The sequence below is a fragment of the Trichomonas vaginalis genome, chromosome III (assembly GCF_026262505.1).
Source record: "Trichomonas vaginalis G3 chromosome III, whole genome shotgun sequence".
NCBI classification, from domain to species: Eukaryota; Parabasalia; order Trichomonadida; family Trichomonadidae; genus Trichomonas; species Trichomonas vaginalis.
The window spans coordinates 6,725,853-6,751,084 of record NC_067205.1 but is presented as its reverse complement, the minus strand read 5'-3'; the positions used below and the strand labels follow the sequence as shown (position 1 = coordinate 6,751,084).

General features: G+C 30.5%; 7 protein-coding genes and 1 non-coding gene across 8 annotated transcripts, besides 5 other annotated features; 4 read left to right on the top strand and 4 right to left on the bottom strand.

The window, feature by feature from the left end:
- Positions 1-1,813: 1,813 nt before the first annotated feature.
- Positions 1,814-4,583, top strand: TVAGG3_0654470 (regulation of response to stimulus; the record flags this gene model as incomplete). Its single annotated transcript, XM_001308140.1, has 1 exon — positions 2,247-4,274. The coding sequence occupies one exon, from the start codon at positions 2,247-2,249 to the stop codon at positions 4,272-4,274; it is 2,028 nt and encodes a 675-aa protein (XP_001308141.1).
- A 246-nt stretch (positions 4,584-4,829) lies between these two features.
- Positions 4,830-5,858, bottom strand: TVAGG3_0654460 (protein serine/threonine kinase protein; the record flags this gene model as incomplete). Its single annotated transcript, XM_001308141.1, has 1 exon — positions 4,830-5,858. One exon carries the CDS (start codon positions 5,856-5,858, stop codon positions 4,830-4,832), a length of 1,029 nt encoding a protein of 342 aa, XP_001308142.1.
- Positions 5,859-7,608: 1,750 nt separating this feature from the next.
- Positions 7,609-7,743: a mobile genetic element.
- A 367-nt stretch (positions 7,744-8,110) lies between these two features.
- Positions 8,111-8,371: a mobile genetic element.
- A 331-nt stretch (positions 8,372-8,702) lies between these two features.
- Positions 8,703-8,776: a mobile genetic element.
- Positions 8,777-10,625: 1,849 nt separating this feature from the next.
- On the top strand, positions 10,626-12,118 carry TVAGG3_0654420 (intracellular auxin transport; the record flags this gene model as incomplete). Its single annotated transcript, XM_001308143.1, has 1 exon — positions 10,626-11,654. The coding sequence occupies one exon, from the start codon at positions 10,626-10,628 to the stop codon at positions 11,652-11,654; it is 1,029 nt and encodes a 342-aa protein (XP_001308144.1).
- A 411-nt stretch (positions 12,119-12,529) lies between these two features.
- On the top strand, positions 12,530-13,756 carry TVAGG3_0654410 (armadillo (ARM) repeat-containing protein family; the record flags this gene model as incomplete). Its single annotated transcript, XM_001308144.1, has 1 exon — positions 12,530-13,756. One exon carries the CDS (start codon positions 12,530-12,532, stop codon positions 13,754-13,756), a length of 1,227 nt encoding a protein of 408 aa, XP_001308145.1.
- Positions 13,757-15,547: 1,791 nt separating this feature from the next.
- On the top strand, positions 15,548-18,001 carry TVAGG3_0654400 (uncharacterized protein; the record flags this gene model as incomplete). Its single annotated transcript, XM_001308145.1, has 1 exon — positions 15,548-18,001. The coding sequence occupies one exon, from the start codon at positions 15,548-15,550 to the stop codon at positions 17,999-18,001; it is 2,454 nt and encodes an 817-aa protein (XP_001308146.1).
- Positions 18,002-18,364: 363 nt separating this feature from the next.
- On the bottom strand, positions 18,365-22,337 carry TVAGG3_0654390 (uncharacterized protein; the record flags this gene model as incomplete). The annotated part of the gene is made up of 1 exon (XM_001308146.1): positions 21,474-22,337. The coding sequence occupies one exon, from the start codon at positions 22,335-22,337 to the stop codon at positions 21,474-21,476; it is 864 nt and encodes a 287-aa protein (XP_001308147.1).
- A 56-nt stretch (positions 22,338-22,393) lies between these two features.
- On the bottom strand, positions 22,394-22,465 carry TVAGG3_0654380. The gene has a single exon. It is a non-coding gene; the product is annotated as a tRNA-Val (tRNA).
- Positions 22,466-22,687: 222 nt separating this feature from the next.
- Positions 22,688-23,236, bottom strand: TVAGG3_0654370 (uncharacterized protein; the record flags this gene model as incomplete). The annotated part of the gene is made up of 1 exon (XM_001308147.1): positions 22,728-23,234. One exon carries the CDS (start codon positions 23,232-23,234, stop codon positions 22,728-22,730), a length of 507 nt encoding a protein of 168 aa, XP_001308148.1.
- Positions 23,237-24,795: 1,559 nt separating this feature from the next.
- Positions 24,796-24,888: a mobile genetic element.
- An 84-nt stretch (positions 24,889-24,972) lies between these two features.
- Positions 24,973-25,140: a mobile genetic element.
- Between the last annotated feature and the right edge of the window lie 92 nt (positions 25,141-25,232).

Genomic DNA, 25,232 nt, shown 5'->3' with positions numbered 1-25,232 from the left:
GGACAATAAAGTAATAAGATTGCTCTTTTATATAATAGAATGTAATTGCTTATTTATTAAGGATATATTTGTAATCAATTGTGATCTATTTAAGAAAAATAAGAAAACAGCACCAAATTCATTTAGATGCATCTGTATATTCTATATTTTATAGCTGCACTATTACAATTGTTGAAACTAAATCCCAATATCCTCCGCTCATTAATTGATGAAAAAGTGATAAAAATTTGAGAGGTCATATTAAAAAAAGTCACTTTTTAATATAGACTCAAAATTTGTCAAACCGAAAATAAAAAATCTAACAAAAAATTATATTTGATTGAAATGCTGTTTGGAATTGAAAGTAAGGATGTTTGAAAATCCCAGTGATATGTACTAGAGAACTACCTTTTTTTCATAATATCGGACAGAATGGCGAGCCTGAATTAAAAAAGTAAACTACTGTCTATCATTACTATGGCCTATATTTACTATTTGTATGAATAATAACATTTTAGTTATAGAAATCTCTTGCTTTTTTAGATTAGAATGAGGAAGAAATTAAAATAAAACTGACACTTTTTAAACATTCACATGAATTATTGTGATAATCACATATATAAGCTGCTCATTCATTCAACGAAATAGGATTGAATAAAGTTTCAACTCTCGAAATGTCTTTTTTCTCAAACAAATATAGGGATATTTCTCTTCATTAACAAAAGGAAATCAATATTGTTTTCGATACCAAAATTAGTTCTCACATTATTAGTCTTAAATAAGCAAACTCATAATTATAATTCCAAATTAAAGTTTTCATTAATTATTTCATCATCATCATGATTCATGTTTTCGTCTGAAATTTTTGTTGTTGATGAAAGCATAAGTAAAATAACTAATGGAGCTAAATTCATTATTGGAAACCATGCAGAATTATAAATTAGAATAAGATGAAATGAATACAATTGTTTTTTCGTTTTGATAAGATTCATATCTTGAGGGAAACTAGATGTGTAATAAAATGATCTCATCCAAGTGAAGAATATTACATACAAAAATAATAAAAACGGAATGAAAAACAATGCGATATTTAATTTCTTCCTTTTCCTTGGTTCAATAATATCTTTCAAACTAGAGAAAACAAAGGTCATTTCTAATATTATAAAACTCAATACGTATATAACAACTACTATATAGAAAACTCCATTATGTTTGTAATAAATTAATTCAATAAAATCTGAAATATAAGGAATTTGTATATAAAATGAAATATATCTAATAGCTCCTGTTAAAATTAGTATATATTCGAGTATTTTAGATAGATAATATATTATTTTGGAGCCAAAAACTTTAAATATTAATAAAATCTTTGCAATATCGTTGAAATATAAAACAAATGCAAATGTTTGAAATATTCTCAAAGCATTGGAGAGAATATTTAAGCTATTTTGCCAATACGACAAGATTGATAAAGAAATAATTGAATTCCAGGCTGTACAAACAATATTTGTGAAGCAAAATAGTATACCATTCTCTTTGTATGTGTTGTGAATTAAATTAGAATGATTAAACAGCATGATTCCGATGAATGAATAAGGAAAAATTAAAAATATCTCGAATATCATAAAAAATATCGCAATTGGGACATCACATGTAGGTGTAGCAGAAAATTTACACCTTCTGAAAGTAATGCCGCTGATTGCTAGATATAAACTATTCAAATAAGAATTTTTCAAAGGATATAAGAAATTATTCTTATGATATATTTTAATTATTTGGTAGAAGAATTGTATGTTGAACTATTTTTGTCACTTTTTAAAAAATTAATGGAATAAAAAAATTAAAGCAAGTAAATAGCTAATTATCAAAATAATGGTAAATTACTTAAAAGCTTCACATCATCAGATGAATCCATCACTATTACTGCCGCATGCGAAATTATTTTTGGCGAAAGTTCTTCCTATTATTGTTTCAGTTCAAGTCGAACAACATTAAAAAGATTTTCATTCGAGCCAAACCCACAATTACGAACAATCCAGCCCTATGCATTCTACAATTGCATAGGACTAACAGAAATAGATTTATCTCCATGTACAAAACTAGAAACAATTGATTCCCACGCTTTCCACAAATGTTCAGCAGTAACAAAACTATTATTGCCAGAAAACCTCAAAACAATTGGTTCTTATGCAATATCCGAATTATCTTTAACTTCGTTATTAATTCCTTCATCAGTAGCAACGATTTTCGAATATAGTATTTCATCGATGACTACTTTAACATCATTACAATTTGCATATAATTGTTTGCTATCTTCCATGCCTTCGAATTGTTTTGCAGGAATGAAATTCACAAGTTTGCAAATACCACCCTTTGTTAGTTCAATTACAGGAAAAGCTTTTACGTCATGTAGATTCATAGAGTCAATTCAAGTTGATCCACAAAATGAATACTTTTGGACAGATTCCCGAGCTATTTTTTCAAAAGATAATTTATCCATAATTTATATTGCATCAAATTCAGGAAGTTCATATGAAATTAGTGTTAATGTAAGTAATGCTGAAGAAGGATTATGTGTTTCTAGCCAGATTACTTCTGTTACATTTATGAATGGCCTTCAAAAGATTAAAAATAATTGTTTTGCTGGATCTAATTTGAGAAATTTAGTAATTCCAGAAACAGTAACATTTATTGATGACCATGCATTCTACAACACGCAGCAACTAACTGAAATAACACTTCCAAGCCGTATAACAGTAATAAGAAATTATTTATTTGCTAGATCTAAATTAAGAAGAATTACAATTCCAAATAATGTAACTTTGATTGAAGAATTTTCTTTTTCGAATTGTGTAGATTTAACTGAAGTTATATTGCCTGAAAACTTGAAGGAAATGGCAGGTGGAGTCTTTTCAGATTCACCAAATGTTGTTTTATCTCTTCCATCCGGTTCGAACTTAATTATCGATCAGCAATACTTGCTAATGGATAAAGAAAAAACTATGATTTTGCAGTATTTTGGTAATACAGATACCATTGTTTCTATTCCTTCGACAATAAGTTTGATTAAAAAGGGTGCATTTCAGAATAAAAATAAATTAGTAGAAGTTCGAATTGATGGTGCAGATAATAATCTACTTGTTATTGAAGATTTTGCCTTCAATAATTGTGAAAAACTTTCAAAATTTCCTTCTTTAAATCAAGTGACAAAAATTGGAAGATTTTCATTTAATAACACAAAAATAGATAATGATTTAGCATTTTCACAAATAAATACAATATCTGAAAGTGCTTTTTCATATTCTAGTATTTCTTCTGTTTCATTCATATCAAATGGAAACGTTGATCTTTCAAATAATTGTTTTCTTAACTGCCAAAATTTGAAATCATTGATGCTTCAAGGAAATGGTAACTTTACTTTGGGATCTTCTTGCTTTGAAGGTTGTTCTTCCCTCAATTACGTATCTATACCAAATAGAGTATTGAGTTTAGGCGTTAGCTGCTTCATGAATTGTGGATTGACATCTGTTTCATTTACCGATAATATATTATATCAAAATTATATTCCGGATTTATTGTTCAAAAACTGCAGAAATTTGAATCAGATTTCGATCCCAAACGTTAGGACAATTGGTGCTGAATCATTCTCTAATACAGCTATCGAAGAAATACTTCTTCCAGACACTGTTGAAAGCTTAAATACTCAATGTTTTAAAGGATGTTTTGCCATGAGAAAATTGACAATAAATCCAAATTCGAAATTGTCGAATTTGGATTATGGAGTTTTCGATGGCTGCTCTAGTTTCGAAACTATCTCCGATTTTGCATCTAAAAACTTCTGTTCTGATAATGGGGCGATGTACAATAATCAAAGAACAAAAATGATTGTCTATCCACCAGCTTCTAAAAACAAATTTTTCGCTTTCACGGATAGAGTGAAATATATCGAAAAAAGTGCATTCATTGGATGCTCTGCTTTGCAAGCAATTCTTATTCCTGATGGATCCGTTGTTGAGATTGGAAAGAATGCCTTTGAAGGCTGCGTTAACTTAAGACATATTAACTTGCCTCTATCTGTCACCAAAATTGGTGAGGATGCGTTCAAAGGTTGCGAGAAACTTATTTGTGGAGTAATTATAGAGAATAAGACTGGGTCATACATTGATATGATAAGAAAGGCAGGAATTGAGAGTCGAATGACCTCTTTTTGTAAAGATTTCACTTGCAGAGTTCGAAATCAGTTTGGAACTTTAAGCAATGTCTTATTTATGATATCTGTCTTTATATTAATGTAAATGAACGTATATTTTTCTCTATTGTTTTTTGATGATGAATTTTTTGATATTATTTTGCTTTGATTTATTGATGTATAACTTTTCTTCAAAAATGTCAATGCTTTTTCATTGTGTTTCTTTGCAATAATCTAATGATGATAAGAATTATTAAAAAGTAGTCCATATTCCTCAAAAAAAGAGAGAAACTTTCTGATAACTTCCTGTTAATCTGAAAATGAATTATAGAACGCCGCTTACACCAATCAATTTTTCCTTTTAATTTTGCTGATCGTATTTGTTGTCTGTAAGTATGGCTTTAGTAATGAAATAATAAGCTAATAATTATTATTTTATCAGAAAGCTTCTCTATCGGCAATTAATTATTTCAAATTATTGAGTTTATGTTTTCGCTATGTAAATGGTGTTAATTTGAACTTAATATAGATTCATTACGAAATAGCTAATCGCTTAGGAAATTGGGAATGAAAGTGAATCACATCAAGATTGAATCGTCACGATTTCTCAAGAGTGTAGTAAAAAGAATAAATAAATTACCGTAAATAATTCAAACAATAGTTATCTTCGCTCTATTATTGACCTAGTTTTGACCTTGTATGGAATAGTTATCTTCGCTCTATTATTGACCGATGTTTCGTTGGAACTTCTCATTCTTCTTGAGAGTGCCAAAGTCTTCAAGGATATTAAGTTCTTTGGCTGGTTTGGCTGAGAGCTCAATGTTCTTCCAACATGTGGCATTGAGTAACCAAAACCATTCTTTCTAGTAGAGTTGATGAGATTTAAGAGATCTTGGCAATTACTTCTTTCATTCGGATTTACTTCAAGCATATGCTCGAGGACTCTGCCAAGAATACCGCCAATTTCTATGTTGATCATCACATTGTTGTGCTTGACTGCTCTGATAAATTCCATTTCATTAGCATATCTCCATGGATATCTTCCTGTCATGAAGATATGTAGTGTGACACCTAATGACCAAACATCGGACATCATTGGATCGCTGTCTAATGATTTAAACAGCTCAGGAGCCATATACATTGGTGTTCCTAGGAGAAGGTTCTCTGGGATCTGATTGTCTTTGGATAATCCAAAGTCAATTATTTTAATCATCATATCTTGGCTAAACAAGATATTATCTGGCTTAATATCTCTATGGGCAATTCCTCTTTTATGGAGATAATTCAAAGCGTTGAGTAAGTCCTCGGTATAATTCAAGTATTCGTCATATCTTAATGAGACGCTGTTATTGACAAGGGTTTGGATATCGCCATTTGGTAAGTATTCCATAACGATCATAATCATCTCAGGCTCGTATATGATGTCATAGATTTTGACAATGTTATTATGGGAAAGTCTGGCCAAGAGACGGAGCTCGCACTCAACAAACTTGATTGTACCTGTTTCGTTGACTTCTTGTCTATCAATAACCTTAAATGCAACCTTTTGATTTGTTGTCGTGTCGTATGCAAGGACCACAACAGCAAATCCACCTTTACCAAGGGTTTTGATGATCTTGTACTTACCTATCTGAGGTGGGATTTGAAGTGCTTTGTGGTGATATTGGATGACGGCGAAATCTTGAGACATTATTGAAAATAATATTTAAAAAAATTGATAAAAGGTACGTTCGGAATGTTTTAAGTAATTATGCTTTATGTAAGTGAATGAATAGATTTGATTGAAATATGCTTGTTTTAAATTTTGCAGAAATTGAGGGCAATTTTTTAAAATTTGAGAGTCTCATCACACTTTTCAATGCTCGATTTTTAAAAACTGTTTAAAAATGGAGCTTATATTGAAATAGTGTAGAGACTAAAAATTACCACAGACTATTTCAGAGGATTGAGTGGCAACTCAATCCTCTGAAAAGTCTGAGGTAATTTGCAAAATTAAAGAAAATAATGGCTTGAAATAATATTTGAGAAATATTGAAAGGTAATATGAATGTAGTAGATTTATTGATTGAAATTCGTTAAAGATTGAGAAAGGCATTGAAATCAATTGAGATATAATGTTGAAACGTTCATTATCAAAAAGTAATACTAAGGTGGAATTTCTGTCGAAGTGTTTATAAAAACATGTGATGTTTTAAGCGAAAAATTTCTAAACTTCTAATTAACATTCAAAAATCTAATTGAAGAAATGTAATAGTATGATTAATAAACATTAAAAATAAAAAAATAAATTCTTTTATTAAAAATTGTAAATTTGCAAAATATGATACAGTATAATATCATGCACAAAATATATGATACGAACGAATTTTATTAGCGGCATTGAAAATATTGGGCCATAAGAAAATTGTTGTTAAATCTGCTTGATAATGAGATATTATTTAAATAGTAAAGCATGTTGAATAAATCGTATTGGCGTGTTTTTAGTTTGAGAAGATTAGCACTTTTGAATGTGATTCAAAAAATTGTAAGATCTACTTCATTGTTTATATAATTTGAATCAATGACTAATAATATACAATATGAAAATAAAAATCTTATAAATTTCAATTATAACGTTATTTACAATTATTTGTTAACAAGTTTTAATTTGTAACAAATTATATAATGTGAAATGCAAAATAAAATTTTTTAGGAAATAAAATTTGCTGTTTCAAATTATGTTTTCAGAAGAATAATTATATCAATTCAAATTCATTTACTTCCAACTTAAAATCTCATACTGATAGTAAAAATACACTTTATTTTCATATCTCAATTTAATTTTCAAACATATTAAGGAATCTTTGCTTATTTCATTTTGGATGATTTATTGAGAATTTGTTATTAGTATTTTAATGATCATTTATCTGTTCTAATTAGATCTGAATTTGTCTAATTGAGCAAAATGAGTTTATTGCCGAAAAGGTCTCAAAAAGCAAATTTATTTATAGGCTTGCTATCAAATGTGGTTTTATCATGCATAAGCATATTAAATAGTATATTAATTTATAATTAAAAATGCATTTTAATTGGAAATTAAAGATTTCAAAATTCTTTTTTGTTTGGAATTTATTTTATAGATAAAATTGGAAATAGGACTGTACAAGCTTTCATAGTACTCCCTTGTTAAAGATATTAAATATCGAAAAATTAACTAAAAAACAAGAAAAGTTCTAAATATTTTGGATAATAGCATGGCTCATTTTTTAAACCGAATCATAAAAGGTTACATAAATTAAAGTGTGGCGTTATATGTTGAATAATTTTTAGCAAAAAGAGTTTTCCAAAAAGTAATTATTTTATCGATAAACAAACACATTCTAACGTCAAGTGGATTTTATCTACCTACATTAGGGCTGTACAAAATCGAGAAAAACATTGCCGTGCGGTAATATAGGGTCAAAAAATCGCGCCTCGGCGGCTCCGCCGCCTCGGCACTATTAAGTGCGCATTATATTTAATATGTCCTTCTTTTTTTTCTTTTTTCTTCTTCTTCTTTTCCTTTCCTTCTTCTTCTTCTTTTCCTTTCCTTCTTCCTCTCCTTCCTCTTCTTTCCTTCTCCTTCTCTTTTTACAACAACGTCGAAGATCTTCGAATTTGATTGTTGGAAAAGCATCTCTTTCAGATAAAGGATGCCTTTCTCACAGTCAACATACGAGGGTCCTGGCTGAAACGTTCTCAAAAAGCCTGAGATGGTAATTCTCTGATCACTCATAGCTGGGCAGGTAGTCATTGCTGACAATACCTGTCTTTATGCATGCACGCTTTCATGTATATGGGTTTACACTATCAATTCGCAAAGTTGTTCCGAATTCTTCCAAAATGGAAGGACCCGAAACAACTTTGCTTGTTAACGATACAGACGCATTACTTTGCATTGATACTGTGCTGAGTTGTGTAGAAAGTTTGATTAGAGTTGTTTTGTTCTGGTATCTCTCATCTTCTGATGAGAGAAATCAAAGCAAAACAACTCTAATGAATTTGTTTTCACTCATTTGTATGTAGGTTTTTAGTTCGATTGGAGCTGCTTCATAATGAGATCTCTCATCAATTGATGAGGGAGATCATAACAAAGCAGCTCTAATGTATATGCGCGTATTAACCGGGTTGTAATGCGTTGTAACGTCAGCTTGTAGTTCGTTTGGGGCCACTTCGCATTGAGATGAGAAGAAATGATTAAAGGACTCTGAAAGGCTTTGGCCGTTGATGTTGTAATCGCATTACTTGGAACTAGCTGGATGCTAAGCTGTGTAGAATGTTCGATTAGAGCTGTTTTGATATGATTTTTCTCATCATAAGATTGGAGGAATCATAGCAAAACAACTCTAATGGGTTTACCATCATCTACTTGTATGTAGATGTTTGGGAAATTGTCTTGTTAATCGATTTTCGAGATGACTTTCAAATGCTATCAATCAAATGACAAACAAGTCTAAGATTTCTCGACAATACATCAAATCATGATGTTTGTAAGTGCGATGAGATTAGAGTTTTTGAAGGAATGACAAGAGAAGTAGGGAAGCTCGGCATTCGCCGAGCAAATTAAAAATTAACGTATGGATTAAATTTTAAGAGGAATTCAATTTTAATTACGGGTTGTTCAAATATTGATTAATATAAATTTATTAATAAGAATAAACAATTTTTGTTTTTGAATTTATTCAATTTATAGCTTTACATATAGTTTCAAAATTGTACAACTATGATTATTTCAACAAAAAATATCTTACTTTTTCACTTCACTTTCACCCTCACTTTTTCCGTAATTCAAATTTCAACATTATGTATTTTAATTCCTTATAGTATTTTTAACATAATTAATCAAATAATAATTGGAAGTTCTGAACTCACTTTTTCCGTAATTCAAAATCAAAAATATGAATAATATATCTATTTATTATATACTAATGCTATTTTCAACTAGAAGTGAGGTACGGTAATCTTACGGATTCCCGTAACTCAATTTTACGGAAAAAGTGCAGTAAACTACTCAATTTACGGAAAAAGTGTCGTAAACTATTGATGTGGCGGTAAAATCACGGTAATTCACGGAAAGCTATATGCGAAAATTTGAAATTATACAAAATCGAGCGAAACACTTTTAAATAGGTTGTTCTCGTATTTCAAATACTATTCCCAGATTTATTGTCGTCAGAATATTTCCAAATTTTTGCCGATTTACAAAAAATGATTTACAAAGCATATTTTTTAATCTAAAAAATTCCTAAAAAAAGGAACCGGTGTGCGGAAACCTCGGTAAATTACCGCGGTTCCCGTTGGGACTGCCATAACCTACATGCTATTTAATACATCAATTCGAAAATATCAAATTCTTGAAGTTCAAATTACAAACTCATGATGATATGTAATCCGTGATTATAAGCGTATTAAATTCTATCACTTGATCCACCTACACTTAAAGCATAATTCTTTCAAAATAGAATCTGAACAACAAAAAATTTATAAAAAGAATTTTGTTCGTCAAAAATATCATTAATCTGATTCATTTTCGGAGTCAAATATTGTTTCGAGAATTTCAAAGACAAGACTGTAATGTGATCTCATTTGAAGTTTTTTGGATTTAGAGGTGAAATAAATTGACGTATTGCACCAGCATGTTATAATAGGTCGATTTATAATAAAATAATTATTATAATAAATTTGATTTTCAGCGACGGCGCTACGCGCCTTTTAGCATTCTGGGCACTTACGTGCCCAGAATGCAAGCTTGAGAAATTTGAAACTTCGTTTCAAATTTCTGCCTTGCTGTTAGGTAAAAAGTTTTTTTTTGGGAAATTGAATGTGAAAATAAAACTTAGTTTTTTTGTGAGATATGGATTTTTTAGAAGATATTAGAGATCTAAGTCTCAATTTATAAAAAATTTTAAAATTGAGAGAAATTTTAATGATATGATTTTATTAGATATTTGGATTTTTTAGAAGATTTTAGAGATGTCAGTCTCAATTTTTAAAAAAGCGGTTAATGTGTCGCGAGCTTGAAGTCTAAAATGGCAAATACTGAACTTTTTTAAATTTTGATTGGATAAATAAATTATACATTATATTAGCATTCTAAAACAATTATTAAAATCGAGTTTGGGAAATCTGAAATTTCATGAAAAGTGACAAAAAGTGCCAAATTGCCAGTATATGAGATTTTAATGTTACCAGAACACACATACCATACATAGTCTAATATTCATAATATAAATGAATTTTATTGACATCAATAAATTTGAATCATGGAGTTGATAAACATTAATAAGTTAATACTAATTTACATACAAATGTGAATCAAGATATATTAAAATTATCGAGTTTTAATTTTTGAGTTTTGAATCTCCCGAATTTCCCATACAAACATATATTAATTTTATAAAATATAGAAATAAAATCAGATTCTACAATGTTTTTTGAAATGTGTCCAGGTGTTATTCACATAATGGACTTAGATTACGGCCGAGTTATAAGCGTTGGATGTTCAATTCTCACACAAATGATTATTGGATTTATTGTCGTTAAGACAGGGCTTTTAAAAGCCGAAAAGATTCCTATGATTAACAGATTTTGTTTTCTATATATGTTTTTCCCACTTGTTTTGAGATTCCTTGCTCACCAAACTGTTGCCGATCTCGACTTTATGCCTTTTGGTATTATGGCTGCGGCTTCAGCTATAGCTCAAGTTCTTTTGACTTTGTTAATGGTCGTACCTTTTAAGAATCGATTTCTTACATACGTATCCTCATATTTCCCAGCAATATATGTAAATTACGTTATAGTTGGCCTACCAATATTTACTTCAATTTGGCCAAAAGCAAATATCTTAATTGTTTCAATGATTACAATGAGTAATGATCTTGTCACAGCTCCAGTATATCTTGTGGAAGCAGCAATAGTTGCTTTGATGAACAGAAATAAGATACATGTCGAAAAAAATGAACCGAAAGAGAAATTTTCATTCAAAATCATTCTTAACATTCTCAAAGGTTTAGTTACTTCACCCATTATATTGGGCGATGCGTTAGGCTTCATAGTTGCCGCTATTGGTAAGGGTGTACCGACATGGGTGGATCGTATTATTTCAATAGATGCTGACGGTGTATTAGGCGTGGCACTTTTTTGCGTTGGCGGATTCTTAGCATCGCATTCCATCATAGCGTGCTCATGGTGGAAGTTTATATTCTGCATGTTCGTTAAGTTCATTCTATACCCCATCATTGTTGCTTTTGTTTGCTGGATCTTCAAATTAACACCATTCTTAGCAAGATGTTGTACGATTATGTCTACTTTACCTACAGCTTCTAGCTGCTACATGATGGCTGAAGCTGCAGGCTTTGGTGCTGGAGTTTCTTCTACGATGATCTTTTGGTCAATGGTTCTATTCATTCCTTTCATTATTGCCTGGTCAGCTGTCCTGGATGCTCTTAACATATTTGTTTCGAATTAATACATATATATTTTTTGAGATTTTTTTATTTCTATTCTGGAAAATGACTTTATGAAAATTCTTTTCCGGAATTAAGAATCACTTACTTGTGCAATATTTTTACATGTTGTTCAATAAATTCTTTCTTTCTTCTTTGAATATTTCTAAGAAATTTATTAAATTATAAAATCGATCAGAACACATTAATAATCACAGTACTGTACATTGGAGCGGTGCGTTCTTTTCATTTAGATTCTTTGAATATTATTAATAGAATTTGACAACATTACGGATATCAATTTATGATTCACCACCGGATTCATTTCTTTGTAATGAACTATGAGAACGCTTTGATTCGCCTTAAGCAAATTTAACCTGTTATTTACGATTTCATATTTTAAAATTATATTTAATTGAAGGATAACCTCTGCAGATCAATTACAATTTGAAGATGTATGACCATATCGTTATCTTATTTGTATACGATCAAATAATCAAATTTGATACAAAATTTTTGTGCGAAATTCTTGTTTCGTATGAGCAAATTTTGTTAATTTAAGCTTTATTTTATGTTAGTCAATAAAAATCACATTTTCACTATAAAATATTTGAGAGATCACTATCCTACAAACGTTCAACCTTATCAAACTTATTCAATTATAATCCATTTAAAGATTGACAAAGTTGAATAAGGACATCTGCCAAGAGGTCTGTCCTAGTTTCAAAAGTGACAAAATTTTAAAATTTGAAATAAAACATGACAAAATAATCGATTTTGATAATCTTCACAAATATTTTTATTACTATATTTATTAGATTTTTAAATAATGGATAAATCTATCAAAGTTTTCTGACAAGGATATCGTCTTTTAATTGAATAAAATTTCAGAATCAAAATGAGTAAGAGAAATCTCACACGCGCGTACAAGAACATTTTGTACCAGTACAATAATTCAAGTAGTCGTGAAACATTTCAGATATATCAGGATGTTAAATCTCGACAAGAAATTTATGAAATCATTAAAAAATCAATTGTTACAGAAGAGTCTATTAACGATGTACTTAACTATTGTCTACATTTAGAAACAAAGGAAAACATTGGTGCCTCGAATTATATGTTCAGTGCTGCTTTTACTTATGATGATCCTCAACTCTCTGATTGGGCTCAACAATATATCATAAAAATGGCAGAATTATATTCGTTCAATTCACATGATATGGCTAATGCAGAATCATTTGAATTACTGATTACTTTCATGAAGGGAAATGACACTAAATCATTCGCAAGTATCGTAGTAATGTCAGCAATCCTCGAAGATACTAAGAGTCGAACATTTCTCTCAGAAGAATCTGCAAATCAAATTTTTGAATTTTGTCAACGTGATGTTGCGAACAGCGGACTTCTTTATGCCCTCATAGCAGACTGTGATGATATACCTGTCGAATTCTACAAGTCAGTACTTCCTTATGCAGAACATTTAGTTGAGTACCATGATACAAGTATTTCGCTTGTTGGAATAGAATTCCTGATTCAGATCTTGAAACATGATGTTCCTATCGACGAATCTTACCTTTCTAAAGTTATTCGAGAATACTATAACTGTAACGACATGGTTATTTATCGTTGCCTTCTTAAATTGTTGACATACTTCAAGTCATTTGAAAATGAATTCACCGATTTCGTATTGTTCTTCATCAGTCCAGAAATTAGTGATTTGACTCTTTTATCTCTTTCTGTTCTTAAAAAGTTCCAAGGACATTGGCCAGATGACGTCGTTCAACATGTTGAGAACACATTCTCCGAAATTTTTGATAACTTACCATTCCGTGTTGCGGACGAAGCTTTGTCATACTTTGCATACGAAAAGGAATATCGGTCATTATCTACATACAGTATTTTCAGGAAACTTCAAGAATTCATGGTTCATAGTAATTATGGTGAACTTTTTCTTACAAAAATGTGCGAAATCACCGAAGAATCCAACGTTTCAGGCGAATATTGTTCAGAGATTGCACAATGTATCGAAGAAAATATCGAAGAATTCGCTGAAATGTCAGAACGCGACCAAACTATGAACGACCTTTGTGAACGAATTATCGATTTTGCTTCTAACAGAACATGAATTCGTTTTTATTTTTATCATTTTTGTTTGTTATTTTTTTTATTTTACCATTAAAATATATTTGTAACATTTTTAGCTGTTTTTGTGAGTTATATTTCTCTATACCCGCTTGCATATATACAAGCTGAAATGCATCCTATAAACTATGGAAGACTTATTGATCATCCTGACAAGCATTTGTAATGAATGTTAAATCTCGACAAGAAATTCAAAAAATTCATAAAAATGGCAGAATTATATTCATTCAATTCACATGATATGGCTAATGCAGAATCATTTGAATTACTGATTACTTTCATGAAGGGAAATGACACTAAATCATTCGCAAGTATCGTAGTAATGTCAGCAATTCTCGAACATTTCTTACAGAAGAATCTGCAAATCAAATTTTCGAATTTTGTCAACGTGATGTCGCAAACAGTGGTCTTCTTTATACCCTTATAGCAGACTGCGATAATAAACATATCGAATTCTACAAGATACTTCCTTAAATTTCAATAATATTACAGCACAAAATATCATCAACAAACTAGGTTTCTTAAGAATAAACAGCAACATCTCTTTAGAAGTTTATTGAGAGTGTTTGGTATATTTTATTCATCACTAACTGTTAAAATATAATGAAGAGTAGGACGAATACCGCATTTAAATTCAAGTGCATGTTTATCTGCAAGACACTTCTCATATCGAACTTCTAAATCATCATTCATTGCAATGTTTTCTTTTTGGCATTCTTCAGTAGAATAAAGATTTAATTCAATAACAAGATTATTTGTTGTTTCTATTTGTTGTAAATTTCCAAGTCCCATAAAAGTCTGTGAATAAGTGTTTCCTTCAATAAAACACTTAATAACTGAAATAGAAATACTAGAACCACTTGAATAAATCAAATATTTATGTTCATTGTACTTAATTATGCATTCTCTCAATATATCAGTACCTGAATAAAGAAATCCAAATATTCCACTTCCTGAATCAACAACAGAATTATTCAAAAATACACATGAATAAGTTTCTGATGAAGAAATAGAATTATAACAAAATATTCCATTTCTTGATGATGTTGCTTTATTTCCTTTGAAATAACTGTAATTAATGTAATTGTTTTGACTTTGATAAACATAAAATGCAGTATTTCCTTCTGCAGTGTTGTCAGTATCATTTACATTTGAGACTGAGACATCTCCTTCAATTAAACAAAAAGAGTTAAATTGTGAACTTCCTGAGTGAATTGATGAAAGAAAAAGATAGTTTTTCGATGAAGAATCTGAAACAGTTGAAGAACAATATGATCCTGTATATTTTGTAATGGATTTCGTACTACAAACTCGATAACTAATGCATTGGCCTTGCTTTAAATAAGTACAGCCACCATCTCCGTTTGAACTTGTACAATTTAAGAAGGTAGAAGTGCAAACAAGAAGTTTGATGTTTGAATTTCCTTCAATTCGAATAACGCCGTTTGGGCTGATGAATGAAAAGAACGTTTCTTCAACAAAACAGTTTCCAGAATCATTAATTGTTTCGTTCTTGTTATATTTAGGAGGACTTGGATCACTACCATAATATGTATTCCATACTGAGAGATCAAAGTGTAAAAAATGTAAGGCGGTGACTCTAACTGCTGGCTACGAAGAAATTATGATTTTTTTCTCATTTGACGGGGAAATTGAAAATTGTCAAAATATAAATATTTTATAATACCAAATGATATCATATTTTATCAAATAATAATATAATCAAATGTAAATAAATTGTAAATATTTGAAGATTTTAATTGTTTTTCTCAGAATGGGAAATGAAGAATCATTGCCAGAACTTGACATTACACATCTAGTTGTTTCTGAGCGTGATCATCTTCTTGAACGATTACCATACTATATTCCACCAAAACACCCTGTTGAAACACTTGACTTACAAAACAATCGTCTTTGTCGTTTACCATTTGGCTTAGAATCATTAAAGAACTTGAATTTCAGCCAGAACTACTTCAAAGTGTGGACAAAACCCATTTTGATTTCATTAAGTTCATACCCAATGTTATGTGAACTTAACTTGTCATTTAACAAACTTCGCGAACTTCCATCATCCTTAAACTCCCTTAAAAACGTTCACACCCTTACATTACATCATAATAAAATCAAAGAATTCAACCTTTTTCTTCCAAAGTTAGCAAAACTTGACTTGATGTGCAACAAACTTACTAAATTCAGTACAAATTCTAATACACTTACACACGTTAACCTTAATTTCAACTTTCTTCGCGAAATTGAATTCAGTTGTCCTACGTTAATTCAATTACTTTGTTGTGGTAATTCAATCAACAAAATCAGCGATTCATGTTACTTCCCATCACTCGTTCTTCTTAATCTTTCACATAACAATCTTCACGAAATCAAACGTTTCAACGAAAAGTTTCCAAACTGTTCACAGTTCTCAGTTTCATATAATTTCATGACCGAATTACCACATCCACTTCCTATTGGCACTATTACTATCATTGCATCCGACAACTACATCACAAGTCTCCCAGAATCCATTTCATCACTTGGAAAACTTATTTCTCTTATTGTTGATCACAACTACTTAGAACGATTACCTTCATTACCATCTACGATTGAGAAACTTGTTATTGACAACAATCGTCTTCAAGACAGTCAATCTATTTGTGGTACAATCAAACAACTTCAAATCAGCCATAACTCATTCAGTTGTATTCCAGATTTCTCTAATTCATCTATTTTCATGTTTTGTTGTAGTTATAATCCTATTTCATCTATCAAAACAAGTTTCATCTTTCTTAGTGTTCAACGTCTTGATTTCACATCATGCAACATCACAGAGATTCATCCTTCTCTTTTCCGATTACCACAATTAAAACATTTAATCCTGACAAACAACAAAATCAAAGTTATTCCAAGAGAAATTTGTAACAGCAGTCTTTCAGTCCTTATTTTGAGTCAGAATCCTATTGAATACATCATAAGTCTTCCATTGACATTGCAACGATTGTATCTTTGCCAATGTTCATTGAAAACATTCCCCTCATGCATTCAAGAATTACGTAAATTGCAGTACTTAGATATTTCAAGCAATTTTCTGAATGATTTTCCAAGCAATATTAATTATGTTTTTATCAATGCATCATGTAACAATATTTCAGTATTTCCTACACTTTCCGACAGTGTTAAAATTGCATATTTCTCACATAACAATATTGACGAATTTCATATTTCATCGGAATTCAGCAGTTTACAAGAATTAGATGTTTCACATAATTTTCTTCATTCAATTGATATTCATTCACTTAAGAACTTGCATATCTTTAATCTCTCAGATAATCCAGAACTTTCAGGTAAATTAGATTTATCAAAATTCCCATCATTGTCTACTCTTGACATTGTAAATACAAATCTTGAAATTGAATTTGATGACATTGATGATTCTCCATTACGAGATCTTTTTTGTTCACAAACATTTGATTTTCCGATTAAACAACATTTACAAATTGATTCAAGTAAATGTTTTGGATATTGTGAGATGAAAGGCATGCGAGAAACTATGGAAGACTCATTAATTATTCGAACAAACATTTGTAATGGATATGATTTATTTGCAGTTATGGATGGCCATGCAGGTAATTTTACTTCTTCTTTTGTTAGTCGGACATTTCCAGCAATGATATCTTCTCTGGATGAAATCACAATTGAGAAAGTTGCACAAAGAATTAAAGATCTAAATGAAGAAATCCGAAAACAGAATTTTAAGGATGGAACAACACTTGTCGCAATATTAAAGAAAGAAGATCAAATTCTTTGCTTCAATTTGGGAGATTCTAGAGCAATAATAGTAAAAATGGATGGAAGTATCTTTCCTTTGACATATGATCATAAACCAGATGGCATAGAAGAGTTCGACAGGATCAGGGAAAAGGGTGGATTCGTTATTGATAAGCGGACATCAGGAATTTTGTCTATGTCTAGAAGTTTGGGAGATTTCTCTGTTAGAGGAATAATTTCTACGCCAAGTGTAATCGAATACAAAGCTCAACCAAATGATTTCAGGATTGTTATCGCATGTGATGGATTATACGATGTCATGACTAACGAAGAGATCGGATTGGTTGTTGCAAGTGAAGAAAATGTTCATAGATGTTCTGCAACACTTCGGAACTTGGCATTTACTAGAATGTCTCAAGATAATATTTCTGTGATTGTTATTGATGTACACAATCATTCTGAATAAATTTTATTTGTGTTTGTTTTATTAATTTGACAATCGAATTTCAGAAAAAAAATTGCATTTAATTTATTTGATACAATGATAGAAATTTTATTGCAATTTTAATTGAAAAATGGATTTTAGAAGGCAATAGAATGACAGTTTTCTTGCACAACATTTGAACTACTATTCAAAATTGAATTCAAAAAAGTGACATGATGGTAATTATAGATATAAAGCATCTGATATTAAGAACTCTCATGCAAGATCAAGTAAAGATATGGAAGTGTTTTGTCTTAAACTATTCTATGGCGATTATGAAGCAATTGATCTTTTTTGGTGGCAAAAAGTGGAAAATATGCCACTTTACATGTGTAAATTTTGAGATGTAAAGTGCCTTTCCATGAAGTTTTCCATAGTTAATCAAAGAATTATTAGATTTTTACACTTTGATCTCTCGCTATGGAATACATATTATGGTAGTGATACAAATCCTACTAAATATAACAAGAACGAAACAATTAATGATCCTGGAAACTGTTTCTTCAAATTATTAAAACAATTATTAAAATCGAGTTTGGGATCAGCCCAAACGGCGTTATTCGAATTGAAGGAAATTCAAACACCAAACTTCTTGTTTGCACTTCTACCTTCTTAAATTGTACAAGTTCAAACGGAGATGGTGGCTGTACTTATTTAAAGCAAGGCCAATGCATTAGTTATCGAGTTTGTAGTACGAAATCCATTACAAAATATACAGGATCATATTGTTCTTCAACTGTTTCAGATTCTTCATCGAAAAACTATCTTTTTCTTTCATCAATTCACTCAGGAAGTTCACAATTTAACTCTTTTTGTTTAATTGAAGGAGATGTCTCAGTCTCAAATGTAAATGATACTGACAACACTGCAGAAGGAAATACTGCATTTTATGTTTATCAAAGTCAAAACAATTACATTAATTACAGTTATTTCAAAGGAAATAAAGCAACATCATCAAGAAATGGAATATTTTGTTATAATTCTATTCCTTCATCAGAAACTTATTCATGTGTATTTTTGAATAATTCTGTTGTTGATTCAGGAAGTGGAATATTTGGATTTTCTTGGTCGGGTACTGATATATTGAGAGAATGCATAATTAAGTACAATGAACATAAATATTTGATTTATTCATGTGGTTTTAGTATTTCTATTTCAGTTATTAAGTGTTTTATTGAAGGAAACACTTATTCACAGACTTTTATGGGACTTGGAAATTTACAACAAATAGAAACAACAAATAATCTTGTTATTGAATTAAATCTTTATTCTACTGAAGAATGCCAAAAAGAAAACATTACAATGAATGATGATTTAGAAGTTCGATATGAGAAGTGTCTTGCAGATAAACATGCACTTGAATTTAAATGCGGTATTCGTCCTACTCTTCATTATATTTTAACAGTTAGTGATGAATAAAAACATTCTCTTTTAATTTTTTCGAAATCAAGAAAAACTTAAGTTATTTTTACTTGAGAAGTAAGGACATAGTTTTGCATATAGTGCCACTTCAATAGCGCTGTTTATATTGCTATTGTGCGCTATTTTAATATTAATACTTTATTATTACAGTGTTTGACTGAGATATAAGGAATCTGGCATTTATGTAGCTCGGAAATATGAGTGGTATCTAATTTTGTAGAAAACTCTAAATTTTTAATTTAATAATTACTAATGAGAACAAATAAAACAGAAATAATAGGAATTTATAAGTATAAAAACTTTTAAACTAGTTACAAAATCATTACAATAAATGGCATCACTTCTACAAAATTCAATTTCAAAAAATTCGCTCGAATAATACAGGAACTCTTTGTATATACATAGAAAGGTAAAACCTTTTTAACTGTGCGGTTTCCAAATGAATCAAAAGGATAGTTTATAGGAACTAAAATATTTAACTCTTGGAAACAGCCTTCAAATATGTTATCAACTTGATATGTTGTCATATCATATATGTAAATGTTCTTAATTGGTGAATACGAGAAAAAGCTATAGCTAAGTGTAGATCCAAGTGGAAATCGAAAAGATTTTATACCAGAACCATGAAATGTATAATGTGCCAAGTAAACATCCTTAAAGCCATCTTCAAAATGAATCTCTTCTAATTTTTTACAATAAACAAATGTATCTCCTTTAAAAATTGTAACTGTTTTAGGGATGTATACTCTAGTTATATTTGGAGCTGCATAAAAGCATCGATATCCAAATCCGTGTACAGTTTTCCCTTGAAATTGAGATGGAATTATACAATCAACGAGATTAAGGTTTTTCAGACCATTCGTTGGAATACTCGTTTGGTTTCCAATAAGATATCCATCACTATATGCAGAGTAATAAAAGTTATCGTCTGAAATTACCACTAAAGTTGATTTATTTACAACAAAAGTGACAAACTGGCCCTTAAAAATTAAAATGAGGGATTGACCTCGGTAAATATAAAAATTTCGTTTAATATAACAAAATTAACATAATTAATGGAATTAGGTTTGTAAATTTCAAAAAATCTTCATGAATAAGGCAAGAATGCCTTGCAACTGCATAGTAAGGTAAAACCTTCTGAACAGGCCGGTTTCCAAACGAACTATAAGGATAATTTATTGGAACCAAAATATTCAAATCTTTATAACAGAATCGAAACATGTCATCCTTTTGATATGATGTCATATCATATATGTAAACGTTTCGTATCTCTGAATATGAAAAGAAATCATACCAAAGTGTTGATCCAATTGGAAACCGAAAAGATTTTATACCTGATCCATAAAATGTATAATAACTCAAATTGGCATTCTTAAATCCTTCTTCAAAATGAATTTCTTCTAATTTTTTGCAAAAAACAAATGTATCTCCCTGAAAAACAGTAACAGTTTTAGGTATATATACTCTAGTTATATTTTGTGCACCATAAAAGCATCGATATCCAAACCCGTAGACATTTTTCCCCTTAAAGAAAGAAGGAATAACACAATCAACTAAATCAAGCTTTTTCAGACCATTTGTTGGAATATCTGTCTGGTTCCCAATAAGGTATCCATCATTATTAGTTGAGTAATAAAAATTTTCATCTGAATTGGTCATCAAAACTCATTCATATTCAAGAAAAGTGACAAATCTTGGATTTATTCTGAAGTTTACATTTTCTAGATTTTGATGTTTTTCTTCTTATCCTTTAGATTTAAGCGACCATTTTATATATGTAAATTCTTGCTCTATTTATACCTATTAAAGCTATTATGCAATTGACGTGTTTTGGTTACAATATCAATCATATTTTCATGTTTTCATGGATGAATACTTTATCACTTAAAATTAAACTCAATAAGAAGACAAAAAAGCATCCCCAAATTGATTCACTATGGAAATGCATAAATTATGCTGAAGAATAAAAAAAAATCATGATGAATTCTGATAAAAAACAAATTAAAACAATATTTTATTACATGAAAATACACTACTGTTTGAGTGATCTCGTAAACTGATTCACTTGTGTGATATATTTTGGAACTCCTCGTTTCTTTTTAGCTGGTTGAGGCGGTATCATATCAAATATATCATCTGGTTGAATAATCTTTTCTGTTGTTCGTGCCTTAGGTTGTGCTAATTTTTCTATTTTTTCCATATCTGGTTTTCGTCGAATAATTTTAGGTTTGATGGTGTTTTCTTTCAATATTGCTTCCTTTTTTGTCTGTAGTCGTTTTGTTCTATCTAATTCCTCTTGCTCGAAATGTTTGTAATTAAATTTTGAAGTTGATAATTTAGATGAGGTGCTTGTACTTGTTATATCCTTTGTTATTGTTTTAGATGGGCTATATCGTGCAGTGTAATTCTCACTTGTATTTAAATCGTCAAAATACGAAAAATCACTTATTCTTGAAGGAGCTCGGTATGTTCTAGCTGATGAAACAGTAAAAGGAATGTGTCTTGTTAATGATTGAGAACGTTTATTTTGATATGTAATTTTATGCTCTTGCTTTTTAGGCTGCTCAACATGTCGTTTTGCTGAATCATTTTGTCTTTGTATGAATTTGGAAAAATCACTAACTGAACTACTTCGTTTTACGGGCTTGATCGTATTCTTCTTTTGTCTTTGCTCCTTAGCTTCTTTAACTTTTGATTGCAATTCAATATATTCTATTTCATCAGTTTTTGTTCGTTTTTTAGGTTTTGGCGATTCTTTTTTAATAACGATTTGTGGTATTTCTTTAGGAGGTGGAGAAGGAGGATCTTCCGGTATTAAATCACCACGTTCATCCCAAAATATTTTCTTTGTTGCTTTCATTGGTTTCCTTTTTAGATTGCTGATTGAAGTACGCATCAAAGAAAAATCTTATCGATACTTAACTTACAATTCAAAATCAAAAAGATAAAAAATGTCCCAGGCCAGAATCGAACTGGCCTCTGATCCGTGTCAAGGATCTATTCTAACCAATATACTACTGGGACTTTACGAAAATTAAGAAATAATTTTATTAATAATTAATATGAATAAGGTGAGATTGCAGTATTCCGAAAACAATACAGAATTAAATAGCTCGGCCGATGGTAATTTATTTAAACTATTTTTACTTTCAACATTTTAATTTTTTCTAAATCAGAATCGTCTGTCTTTCGAAATCTCTCTAACAGAGATCCAAATTTGGTAAAAATATTTAAATTCATACATAGTATATTTATTCAAACAACAATATATGTATTATACAATCGATTAAAATCCGATCGATAATAAATTATGATTAACAGCATCTGATTGATTATTGACGTTACTACTAATTTGAGATGACTTAACACTAACTTGTCTTAAGTTCGAATGACCAATAGGAGCACTATAGGGACGACAATCGTCATCTGACAAATGTAAAATTAGATTTGCAGCATATTGAAGGCTTTGAACTTTTTCTGTATTCATGGGAACTGTGTCTATTGAAACACGATTGATTTCAAGATCGCTAAGGTGAATTTTAACTTTTGCAAGCAAATGATCCTTAAGGAGGCCTTTCTTATAGAGAATAATACGAAAACTTTGATTATTAATGGAATTAACTCTAATATGAAACGGATCTCTCAAATCATGTGTTTCACCATATGAAAAAGTTTTTTTCGCAGATGATTTACCTGTTTGTGTGTTAATGATCTTATAAGCAAACTTCTCATCAGGTTTATGGTCTTTATCGTAAAAGGTAAACCCATCTAAGCACAAAAACAGGGTAGGCATTGAAAATTCTGTGATATTATGGGTTAATAGGTAAGTTTTTGACCAAAAATATAAAGTTTAAAAATATGATAGATAATGCAATAGAGAGCATTATTATGTGAACTATCATGGTTTGAAAAAAAATGAATGTTAATACTAAAATTTTAAAATCGAATTATAAATCATATGATTAGTCAATAAAATTCGAAGTTTTAACGAACATCTTTCAAAATTTATATTACATCAATTCAATGTGAAAAAGATCGCATTTTTAAATTTTATAAAACACATTCAATAAGGTAATATAATACTATTTACAAAAGACACGTTTCATGTAAAATATTCAATTTATTTTCTTATTTTGAGGAATAATTTTTTTTAGTGTGCTACCCTCCAAAATTCAGTTTTGTGCGGTGAAACCTGTTATTGAGGAAAACTGTTGAATCTGGTCGTACCGTTTCGAGCCGTGTTTAAGCCATGCAAGAGTCAGACTTGGATGATATAAGTTATTAGTTGATCTGAATCTTCAATATCTAAGTTGATGTATTATTCTAGTTTTGAGCATACACATAGATTTTAGTGAGTATTTGCATATATGTCTTATCATTTATTAGTGGTTTACCGCATGATTTGCATTAAAATAGAATTGATTTGAGGAATAATTGCAAATAAGCGAGTAATTATGTTATCACATTGGATAACCTATCTTAATATTATATTTTGGACGAATTTTAAGTGTCACAGAAATTGAAAGCAATAATATTTGCGGGAAGATTTGAATGGATATTTCGGTTGGCGGGGAAATTTGAAAGAAAAAGAGGCGCCAAAAAAGGTGCCATTTTTCATTTGGTTTTCTCTCTCGAGCAGCCAAGTAAATCTTCATTATTTATTGCACCGCACAACATGCAATGACAAAACATGAAGAAAAGAGTTGGTTTCGAAGAGCTAGCCAAAGAATATTTCATTGATCTCCTGAGCTATTTCTTTCTTAGTTATTACATCGCACAACATGTAATGATGATAAGTGTAGTAAAATAGTTTCTGATGATCAATTGCATTAAGGCCAACACTAATTCCCCGCAGCTGTTTGTGCTTTCAAACTAGAGACGCCTTCGATACTTTCCATTGACTCTTACCGGTTATCTCACGCCTGTCTCTCTTACTTTTGCGTCTATTCAGATTCATCTTTGCAATCCCAACACTTATTGTATACCACTACTTCTTGACCCATCAAAGGTGTCGGATGTGATTTTACTCGTAAAGGTCAAAGCATTCCCGTCAAATCGTAAAAATGTCATAATCTCATGGTGGACATAGCTGGAGTCACCGCCGATAATCTACTTGCTGAGATGCTACGCAGCCTTTGGTCTGGCCAATCATAGTGCTGCTCCATCCACATCAGCAAGTGATTTCAGCATCAGATCTCCGCTTAGTCTACCATGAGAGTTCTGCAAGCCAGAAGCGCAATATCTATGCAGCCTAGCTGCAATGGTATAGTAGCTAGGCTGCATGGATACTGCGTTTATTGAGATATTAGTTATATCGTCATTGCCCTCATACTTTATACTGCTGCTTCCTGGTCCTTAACGTCCCAGGAATGTAGAATTACTCGAATGAGGCAAAGTCCTTCCGAAGTCTCGCATTTGATGAGAGGCCTCGGAAGGACTTTGCCTTATAATACTTTTACTACAGCTCCATAGTCCCCAAAGGGCTAGGGATTGTGTAATTAGTCGGATATGGCAAGCTGCTCTAAAGTTTCTTTCTCATCATATGGGAGACTTCAGCCGAACTTTGCCTTAAGGTAATTTTGTTGTGGTAGGTGGTTCACAAAGAGCGAGAGAACATGTATGTAATTCATTTATGCTGAAGATATCTGGATGTCTTTCAAAAGAGTAATGAAATCCAGAAATCTTCAGCATAAATTGATGCAGATGTGGTTCTCTGGATCTTTACTGGCCAGAATGCATATAAAAAGTTTCAATATAGTTAAAATAAAGAGTTAGTAATAAATTTCTTATT